General features: G+C 42.6%; 1 protein-coding gene across 1 annotated transcript; it reads left to right on the top strand.

The window, feature by feature from the left end:
- Nucleotides 1-752: 752 nt before the first annotated feature.
- Nucleotides 753-10,878, top strand: rab18b (RAB18B, member RAS oncogene family). Its single transcript, XM_072669192.1, has 7 exons — nt 753-870; nt 2,865-2,920; nt 3,772-3,833; nt 4,556-4,628; nt 6,130-6,248; nt 6,424-6,490; nt 7,991-10,878. Exons 1-7 carry the CDS (start codon nt 803-805, stop codon nt 8,161-8,163), a joined length of 618 nt encoding a protein of 205 aa, XP_072525293.1. The 5' UTR covers nt 753-802; the 3' UTR covers nt 8,164-10,878.
- The last annotated feature ends 325 nt before the right edge of the window (nt 10,879-11,203 follow it).

Below are 11,203 nucleotides of genomic sequence, written 5' to 3'. Positions count from 1 at the left end.
CCTTCCTCCCTCCCTCCCTCCCTCCTTTCCTCCCTCCCTACTCCCTCCCTCCTTTCCTCCCTCCCTACTCCCTTCCTCCCTCCCTCCCTCCCTCCTTTCCTCCCTCCCTACTCCCTTCCTCCCTCCCTCCTTTCCTCCCTCCCTACTCCCTTCCTCCCTCCCTACTCCCTCCCTCCCTACTCCCTTCCTCCTTTCCTCCCTCCCTACTCCCTTCCTCCCTCCCTCCCTCCCTCCCTCCCTTCCTCCCTCCCTACTCCCTCCCTCCCTCCCTCCCTCCCTCCTTTCCTCCCTCCCTACTCCCTTCCTCCTTTCCTCCCTCCCTACTCCCTTCCTCCCTCCCTCCCTCCCTCCTTTCCTCCCTCCCTACTCCCTCCCTCCTTTCCTCCCTCCCTACTCCCTTCCTCCCTCCCTCCCTCCCTCCTTTCCTCCCTCCCTACTCCCTTCCTCCCTCCCTCCTTTCCTCCCTCCCTACTCCCTTCCTCCCTCCCTACTCCCTCCCTCCCTACTCCCTTCCTCCTTTCCTCCCTCCCTACTCCCTTCCTCCCTCCCTCCCTCCCTCCCTCCTTTCCTCCCTCCCTACTCCCTCCCTCCTTTCCTCCCTCCCTACTCCCTCCCTCCCTCCCTTCCTCCCTCCCTTCCTCCCTCCCTCCCTCCTCCCTCCTCCCTCCCTCCTCCCTTCCTCCCTTACTCCCTCCCTCCTCCCTCCTCCCTCCTTCCTCCCTCCCTCCCTCCCTCCCTCCTCCCTCCTCCCTCCTTCCTCCCACGTCAGCTGCAGCCAGTCGGCACTGTAAACACGGAGGCCATGGACGACGACGTGTTAACCACTTTAAAAATACTAATTATTGGGGAAAGCGGCGTTGGAAAATCAAGGTAACTCGACTTAATTTGATATAATATATCTGTATTTGTATTTACCTGCCTTTAAAAGCCGCGTTTAGGTCGAGAAATGAAGTTAGAAGCTAGATAGCTGCCATAAGACGGCTAACACTAGGCTAGGCTAGGCTATGCTAAGCTAAGCTAAGCTACGCTCCGCTCGCATTCTTGAGGTCTGGGCAAGGAAAGCGTCTTTTCCCCTGACAAGCACGGAGTGCCAACATCTCTACCAAGCCCACACATGTCTAGACATCATCTACAGTTCTGAATAAGTGTCGGGGAAAGGGTCCCTTTGCCTAAATGTTGAGCCTCCCCCTCATCAGCTGATCTGCTAGCCTTGTAGCTATAGCTAGCTAACAGGCTTGCGAAATAAGGACGGCTGCGTGTGAGCGCGATAAGCAGCCTGTTAAAGTATTTTAAAGTATTAATAGTCAATTAATAGAGTATACATATTCATTTGGACCAAGTCTGAGCATTTGAGCATCATCTGTCGTCTATATTTAGCGTTAATTTCCACTAATAAAGCAAGAAATGCTTCATAAGGGTGGCTCAGCTTATCTGAGCTGAATGGCTCCACCATGGTCAAGTTGGCTGACATGTTATCAGACCTGTATGATCAAACTGTCAACTTTTATCTTATGTGTTATGAAATGTGCCCTGTAGCACTGCTATTTGGCATCAGAGACCTCTGAAGAAACTGAAACTCAACCCTGATGCAGGGCCTGATGTGAAGATCTGACCTCATCCAGTGTCAAATTCAGCACCTCATCCAGTGTCAATTTCCCCTCCAAATGTGGCACGATATCACAATATCAGATGATATTTTAGTAGTAAGGAGTAGTAAGTGGTTTAGTGTATTCTGCCTTTTTATTTTTATTCTCTTAAAATGACTAAAACCAAGCCTTACAAGGTGTCGAAACCTCTACCTGGGCCGAGATCACATTTCCAGAACTTGCGTGTACTACTGACTTCACCTGGATTCAGAACTGCTGATGAAGGACATAATAGACGGACATTCAGTGGCCTACTGCTGCTGTGAGATCTTGGAGATGACGGGTGAAGATCTCAGCAGTATTATATATATATATATATATATATATATACTGAAACTAAACCCTGATGCAGGGCCTGATGCGAAGATCTGATCTCATCCAGTGTCAAATTCAGCACTTTCCCCTCCAAATGTGGCACGATATCACAATATCAGATGATATTTTAGCAGTAAGGAGACGTCACTGCTTCTCTGTTCTGACTTAATGTCTTATAAGAGTGGTTTAGTGTATTCTGCCTCAGTGGTGTTCTCCTAAAATGACTAAAACCAAGCCTTACAAGGTGTCGCAACCTCTACCTGGGCCGAGATCACATTTCCAGAACTTGCGTGTACTACTGACTTCACCTGGATTCAGAACTGCTGATGAAGGACATAATAGACGGACATTCAGTGGCCTACTGATGACGGGTGAAGATCTTAGCAGTATTATACACCAATCAGTCAAACACTAAAACTCCTGACCACTAATTATCTGGTTCCACTAGTGACCGTTAAGGAGTGTATATATTAGGCAGTCAGTTCTCGAAGGTGATGTGTCTCGTCAGGTGTTCCTGGTATGCAGGGGTCAGTACCTACCAAATCGGCTCCAAGGGAAGACAGCTGGTGAGCAGGGTCATGGGCAACCAAGGCCCCAGTGATGCTCATGGCAGGTCCTAAAGGATTTGCTGCCAGCGTCTGCAGGACACCTTCAGAGGTCTTGTGGAGTCTATGCCTCGGCGGGTCAGGGCTGTTTCAGCAGGACTAGGGGGATCTGCACAATATTAGGCAGGCGGTTATAATGTTGTGGCTGATTGGTGTGTAGGTGCTTTCCTTTTAACAGAAAATGTGCCCTCATGTCATATATCACAGTATACTTGTACACAATCTAGTATGAGTATAAAAATGGTAGCTTGCTTTTGTGTCGTCCACTAATGTGTTAAAAAAACTCTCTCTTCTCTAGTTTGCTCCTGAGGTTCACAGATGACACGTTCGACCCCGAGTTAGCCGCAACCATCGGTGAGTCAAACTCTTATCTCATTCCGGTGAGCTGTTTCTAACGGCATGTCTGCATTTTAGACACATTACATCAGCACATCAGAATTTAATCATGCAACACGTGTTGCAGTTGAGCTTTCAAATGAGCTTTAGTAAGATTTAGTGAATACTTACGTTGACCAATACTAAAATGATGTGAAAGACCTATTTAATTGGACGTTTCACAGTTTTTTCCCCCCATTAAATGTATTTATTTGCTGATATACAGACCTGTGCAGAGGTTTTTTATGCTCCTAATCACATTATTTAAAGCTAGTTTTTACTGTAGAAGCTCCAGATCTCACCAGAACAGATAAAGCAGGTGAACATAAATCCAGTAAAAAGGAGAAACAAGAGCTTCTCATTCTGAAGAAAGTAGTGAGATCTTGTCGGTGAGCTAGTCTGAAGAACAGAGCTTGGTTCCTCCAGGTTTCTCCTGGACGCCCCCCAGTCCAGCCAGCACAGCGTGGAGGATGTGTTCAACTCCAGCAGCAGCAGTTCACCTGATTTACCATCATTAAGCCCTGATTTACCACCAAACTCTAAATAACACTAGACTCCATGAGAGAGGAGAACTTTGGAGATGTTCTAATGATGAACACAGTGATGGAGAACCACCACCACTTTCTGTAGGAGTGTTATTATTAGTGTTTATTCATACTGAGCAAATAAACACTTACTGCCCAGATAAGCAGCTTTTACTTTTACACAGTACTGTATCTGAAAGCAAGATGGTGAAATCTTCTTAAACAGTGTGATTTGTAGCTTAGCCAAGATGAAACTGTTATGAATAAAAAACAATGAATGATGAATTAATGTCTATTCAATTGCAGGTGTGGATTTTAAAGTGAAAACCATAGCAATAGATGGCAACAGAGCAAAGTTGGCGATATGGGTAAGTACTTAGTGACTTACTTTCACATGTAAATAACATCATTTTTCACGGTGTGTCTTTATTAATCTCTTAAAAATGGCAATGTTCATCAGTTCTTAGCCCTAAAATGTAGCATACAGTTCATAAAATAGAGTTCCTGTTTAAACATTTATGTTTTAATATGCACACAAATGTCTGTATACATTATTAATAATAAATAAAACAACTTATTGATTATCGGATCATATTTTGGTGCCGCTTTGTAAATGCATTAAGCCATGAAAAGCCCTATGCCACCTCAAGAAGGAGAATAAAGACAAATTAGTGTGATAAAGTCACTCTTACAGTCTGCTGTGGCTTATTGCTCCTTTATTTTGTAACTATTATAAAACTGAGATGCAAGTTATGACATTTTGAGTGTGTGGAAGTGAAGACGCACAGAGTTGAAGGGGTTAAACTATAAGGGTTTATCTTAATAACTGTTCAGTACGTTTGTCTAAGAGGTTAATCACTCCCAATAGTTGTTGTATTTTTATATTATCTGTGTTTAAAAAAATACGCCAAACACCTTGTCCACAAGAGGCCACTGCTGCACCACTGTAGTGATGTTGATGTAAAGCAAGCAAGGAAGGCTAAGCTCACATCCTGGCTGGAGTCCATCCAGAAATGCTGTCTTAATCCATGCATCAACTGTGCAACTGTGTGAAACAGCTAATTTAGACAGCACTGTCTGCTCTTTCTAGGACACAGCCGGACAGGAAAGGTTCAGAACTCTGACGCCCAGCTACTACAGAGGAGCACAGGGAGTAATATTAGGTGAGTGGAAGTCTGAACCTGTCAAAGAAAAGTTAGAAGGATAAATGTTTAGGCTTGATTATGAACTCTAGGATCTAGGATTTCCGTATCAGTTCATTGTTGTCTTTAGGGGTCTAAATCTTTGCCCTCGCGACATTTAGATTTTCTGACCATTCTTTAGGAAACCATTTAGTGCACCCTGACATCTCCACTCCAGTTTGATTCTGGTCAGATGACGACCTGTTGCAAATCATATATCCTATATAAACAAATTTGACTGGAGGAGCTGTTTTTAATATAGATGAATGTAGATGAATGTCGTGTGTATTTGGTGTTTGTGTACACACTATATGGACAAAAGTATTCTTCTAAAATCAAGGCAATTAAAAAGAACCTATACTGCTTTTGTTGGAGTAACTGTCTTTACTGCCAAGGAAGAAGGTTTTCTACTAGAGCATAGCTGTGAGGATTTGATTGCATTCATCAACTCAGAGTGTTTGTGAGGTCAGGATGTTGGATGATGATCACCACCCCACCTCATCATCCCCAAATGCCCAGCAATATTTCCAGAAGTATTGGATGGAGCACCATCCATCATTCCAGAGAACACAGTTCTTTATCTTTATACCCCTCTAGGCCATATATATATAATGTATGTGTGTATATATGTATATTTATATATTTTATTGCAGTGTCTGTGACATTTTGCTGAGAAATGTCACACGTACTTCCACATACTTCATTATCTTAAAAGGTAAGGTAAAGGTGCACATATTTGTCACTGTACAGTGAAATGTGTCCTCCGCATTTGACCCATCTGTGGTAGTGAACACACACACACACACACACACACACACACACACACTAGTGAACTAGGGGGCAGTGAGTACACACACACCCAGAGCGGTGGGGCCAACTCCAGCACCCGGGGAGCAGAGAAGATATACATAAGGGCCCAACAGTGGCAGCTTGCCGAGCACGGGAATCGAACCCACAACCCTGTTATCAATAGCCTGGTGCTCTAACCGCTGAGCCACCACTGCCTCCATCTTTAGATGGCTCCATCACAATAACCTAATTCAGATTACACCCTTTATTGAACACGCTGTTACAGGTTGTGGTAAATGTGTATTGTCAGAGTCCTCAAATGCAAGTCTGTTTACTCTGCAGCCATCTTTGCATCTGGCAGTTATATCGACTCGTACAAGATCAAGCTTCTATCTCAATGAATGGGCAGAGACTAAAATACTGGAAAATGACGATCAAGTTACTGCTTCAGAACCAGATTTTAAATCACTGATACTTAATAATGCGCAAAAAAAAAAACGTATTTTTTGGACTGGGGGGGTTGAGATTCCTCTGCTCACTGCATAGCCAGCAAGCTGATTGGCTCGTTTTGTTGAAGGACGGGACTTTATCTGTAAACAGACATTTTGTTGAGTGTTATGGGGTCCAGTCCCCTCATTCATAACGCTTCTGGTATCACTCATTAGTACAGTAAGTGTTGTCTTCTCTTCTTTAGTCTATGATGTGACGAAGCGGGACTCCTTCACAAAGCTCGAGAACTGGCTCAACGAGCTGGAGACGTACTGCACACGCAACGACCTCGTCAAAATGCTGGTTGGAAACAAAATAGACAAGGTTTGTGTGTAGGCAGTGTGAACAGTGGCATCTGACATATCATGACCTCCTGTTCAGGAAAACGCTCAACATTTTAAAACTAAAAATGTGCTCTGTAAGATGTTCAGAGCTTCTTTTGGCTCTGCTGTCTGATCCCCCGAGTCGAAATGTGAAAAACAGAATGTTCTTGTTTCAGGACAACCGTGAGGTAGACAGGAACGAAGGCCTGAAATTTGCACGCAAGCACTCTATGTTGTTCATTGGTAAGTGGACTTTTTGGCATTGATGAGGCATATTGATCATATTTATGTTGAAATTCACAAATTGGCTTAAAAATGGGATTATTTTTTGTTGAAGATGTTGAAGATTTTTCATTTTTCATGTTCCTCTTGGCCATCAGAGCTGTGAATCAGGACTGTGTGTTCTTAAGAGCAGCCAGCTAAATCTTTCTGACTGTTTAGAATTTCCTTAACAAGTGTTTTTCTTTCTAAGAGAGGTCAAACTTCACGTTGTATGTAGTGCTTCATAACGCTTAGCCAAAGGCACGCAGTGAATAGACCAGAAAAGGCAATCGTACGTTTAAAAGTCTTTAATATTACATCAGATTCAGACTACAGAAATGAAAATCGGTTTATCATGGCTCATATCATGGTTATCAGACCTGCCTGTTGCGAAAGCTGCTGAACTTGAAGCTCTGTAATCTGACCTCTGCTGCTAATTTCTGTCGTCATCACCAACATGGCCATGTGCTTTACCCTTTGGAATGATGTCATCAGTATTGAGTCACCAGAGCCTCATATCCTTTGTACCGATGACATATTTCATGTTAATCTTGAATACATGGTAAAATACCATCTTAACAGCTAAATCTCAAATAATATAAAGTATATATTTATATATATAATTAATAAGTTAATTTATGGATATTTATCAGGTATATACCTTTATGTCAAGTGGGTTTTATTGTCATTTCAACTACACACAGAGTACACAGTTTTGTCAAATAGCCAGACTTGCTTGGTGCATAAAATTGACAAAAAGACATAAATCAGGGTCTTTTTCTATTTGAATGATATATTTTAGTGAATCAACATCTTATTTAATTAAAATACATAAATGAACTTCTTTTGACGTTTACATATTTAATTTAACATAAGACATATTCTGCACCGTGGGCTTCCCTGACATCTCCACTAGACGTTTTCTTTCGTCATCAAACCATTAGGGAAGTGATCCAGTTGCTCTGCCATCTAGAGCTGTTTGAGAACTTTCCACTAGAAACGCTGGAGCCTTTTGTGGACGTCTTTCTCTGAAAGACTCGAAAAATGGCAGCATCCCTTTTAAAAACACTCTGGTCTCTTCTTCAGCCCAGCACCATCTCCCCACTTCTGGTTGTTTGTTTTGCTGCATCCCAAACCACACACTTCTACACTTCACTCAGTACCCTATTGAATGCACTTTCAATAGGACTTTCAAAGGAGCCCAAGAATGGAAAACTGTATTTTCGCTTGACATAGTCAAATATCGAGACCCTGGCACTGACAAGACCCCCAAACCTCTTGTTATAGTTACACCTTTAAAATGTATGTAGTCCCAGCCCGCTAGAAAAAGCCTTTTGAGGCTAATGCAACAGCTACTTTGGGAGAATATGGAAGCGAGGCTAACTATGGAACGCTAGGCCAACTAGGAAATTGTTTAACTTAGGATGAAATCGTCAGTTTATTTCTCAGACTGTTTCTCAGACTTTCCGTCATTCTCTGCAGAGGCCAGCGCTAAAACGCGGGATGGAGTTCAGTGTGCCTTCGAGGAGCTGGTGGAGAAGATCCTGCAGACGCCCGGGCTTTGGGAGAGCAGCATGCAAAGCCACGGTGTGCAGCTCAACGAGCCGCAGCAGCAGGGCCATGGAGCCTGCGGAGGCTACTGCTCCCTGGTCTAACTACCAACAGCACCACGGGCAATGACGGACTGGGTTGCGAAAGACGAAACACGGCGGTTTCCAGCTTCTGAACGAGCGCTCCTTCTGAGAGGGCAGGCCCGCTCCCTCCAGGCTGCTCAGGCAAAGGGAGTTCTGACATTTGCACACTTACACTCTTTACTTCACTCAGTGTTTGTCCTCACACACTTCAAGTTCTTATATATGACACTCATCGAATTTATCATACGGCTAGTGTATCGCGTGAATTGCTGTCAATGTCCTGGCTAAGGTCACATTCTAAATATCTTCCCCTGAGTCTCTTATGCCCCAGCAAGAGGAGCGAGTTGAGTTGCTTCTCTCTCTCTTTTGGAGCGCTACCTTTTAAAATGATGAGTAGGGGCCAGTAGAGCGGAAATAGTTGGGAATAGTTTTGGGAATGGACGTCTTTTTGGTCTGGTGAACTCACTCCAGAGGCAAACAGCCATAAAATGTCCTGTACGGTCTGTACCTTCTGAAGTTTTCATGACGTTATACTATGTGCTTACGCCCTTTGCTGTGTAATGTATTCTCTATTTCCTTACGTCTTCATTTTTATTATTACTCCCCCCAACTCCAACCCCCCAAATGTTAATTGCTTTTAGCTTGGCGACAAGCTGTCCCGTTTGCTGTTTTTATAATACGTGGCCTCGTAAACGCTGCTTCGCATGGTCCTTCCGTCAATGCGGAGAAATATTCCAACAGAAAAAGAAAGCTAAATCATAAGGAATGCTCTTTTGGGTCGTCTTTTTAATCAACTCTTGACTATTATAAGCTGGCCAGCTTGAAGTGAGCCAGATCTTTAATGTCTGTAGAACATGCTTAAGGTGCAATAACTCTTTATTAGTTATTTTATGGTTTTTGTTGTTTGTTTTTTTTGCTGCCTTGCTCTATGTATTCTTCATTACCTATTATCCTTGGACCAGGGGTATATAGAATTAATAGCATGTGCATAAAACAGTTATCCACAGTGGACTCCGGGTTTCATGCAGTCCTGCTTATATAAACAGCTTCTTGAGCTTCAAAAATATGTTACCGTTTTTGATTCATCGCAAATTAATATCAAAAATGTTTGGCTGCATCTGAATGGCTTTTTTCAGTCTATTTATGTTCATACACATCTTTTTAATCAAGACTTAACCATGCCTTAACATTGACTAGCTCACACGACTGTGCTGCTTGTTGAACATGACCGTTACTGTTGTGGGTATTGTTTCACACTAAATCTGTAGGACGGGGTTGTTATTATTATTATTATCATCAGACGATGAAGGTTTTATCTGTAGTTTATGAGCTTATCGTCACCGTTTTCAGTCAGTGTGTCTGAAAAGGAGCCAGTCTTTGGTATAAAAGCTGGTTGTGTTGTAATGGAGGCATTCGTTCTTTCCCAGGCTGATGTTTCTGTGGTCTTAAATTAATCCCTAAATCAGTGCAGTGATGAATCTATTTATCTCAGAAAGGAAACTATAAACAAACTGTGTCCTAGTGATCATATTTAAAAGGAGCTATATGTAAAAGTAATCATGTAATGAGGCTTCAGCTTGCAGAGTCTGCCTTTGCAGTTGTTATAGATGCAAGCAGTGTACAGTAGATGTCCTGCCCAGCTGACAGCAGCCAGATGTCTGTCCTGGAAGGTGTTTGTAGAAAGCCCCACATTTGTTATGACTAGGAATGTCCTAATCTGACCAAGTGGATCAAGATGTCAGGATAGGGGCAGATCCAGGTATGTTTTAAGCTCAATTCAGTTCTGATCCTTTGTTTTTACCGCTGTGTTCTAGCAGGAAGAGCTCTGGTGGTCTCTAGGCCCTGTTAACAGACGTTAACAGACGTCATTGCCAAACCAACACCAGTGAGGAGTATTTTCAAAAGGTACCAGAACAGTTGGAGTCTGCAGTATTTATCACAATACATGTAAACACAGACTTAAAACATCAGTAGCGACAGATTCTTATAAACTACTCTATTCAGATCCTCTCCTGTACTGAATACAGTGATTTATACTCTATAACATCTGCTGCTCTTCATCTAATGAACCCAGTCTAATCACACTGTTAGTAATGAAACCTGCAGCTGATCAGTGTTTATTAAGCACTAACAGTCTCCTCCATATTCATGGAAAAGCTAATTGTTATCAAGATAACTAAATTTATCACGATACGATAAAAGTATCGTCATATTGCCCAGCTCTAATTGGAACCGCTTTTCCTCCGTACTTCTGCCTGTTTTCTGCCGCTTTTCACCATACCACCAAACCTATGTGAGGAAATGCATCTCCGTCACAGGTTGAGTCTGGAATTATGGCCGGTTAGAAACAAATCATCGCAGAAACACTCTGTTTTTCCAGTGGGGGAAATGCTTCTCCTTGGTTTAAAACCAACACTAAACCAAGAGGGCAAGGCTAGTACTAATGCATACACACTCTAGAAACTGAAGTGATGCTGGTCAGTTAATGATCTTCACGTGATCTGTTGCACAGACTGATGAAGAGACTTTAGGATTATGCATCTGCTCATTACACGCTCTTACATATAGCTCCATTAGTGGGTGTAGTTGTGAATTGGTGATGATTCTGAAAGCCACGCTGGCTCTGAGAAGGCGAACCAAAAGTCTGTATTCCGTTCTGTAATGGGTTGGGGTTAAAGATGCATCTCCGAGAGCATCCGTACTGTTTTCTTTTGCAATAAAATCTCACTCATATTACTTAACTTGTTCTTCATTTTTAGCGCTTATATAGCTTTCTCATAAGTGTGCAGTACTTATGTGATGCAGATGCATATATTTATATTTTAGGGCTGGGCGATATGGTAAAAATACTATATCACAATATGTAAAGACATTTTTCATGATACGTGTAACTAAATACCCCAGTAGCACCAGATTCTTAAAAACTACTATTCAGACACTCTCCCAGACTGAATACAGTGATGTATACTCAACATCTGCTTAAACCAGTCTAATTACACTGTTGGTAGTGAAATTTGTAAAAATGCATTTGATCAGTTTTCTATGAGCACTAATAATATCC

The sequence above is a fragment of the Salminus brasiliensis genome, chromosome 23 (genome assembly GCF_030463535.1).
Source record: "Salminus brasiliensis chromosome 23, fSalBra1.hap2, whole genome shotgun sequence".
NCBI classification, from domain to species: Eukaryota; Metazoa; Chordata; class Actinopteri; order Characiformes; family Bryconidae; genus Salminus; species Salminus brasiliensis.
The sequence above is the reverse complement of the archived record's forward strand: the minus strand, read 5'-3'. Positions and strand labels throughout refer to the sequence as shown.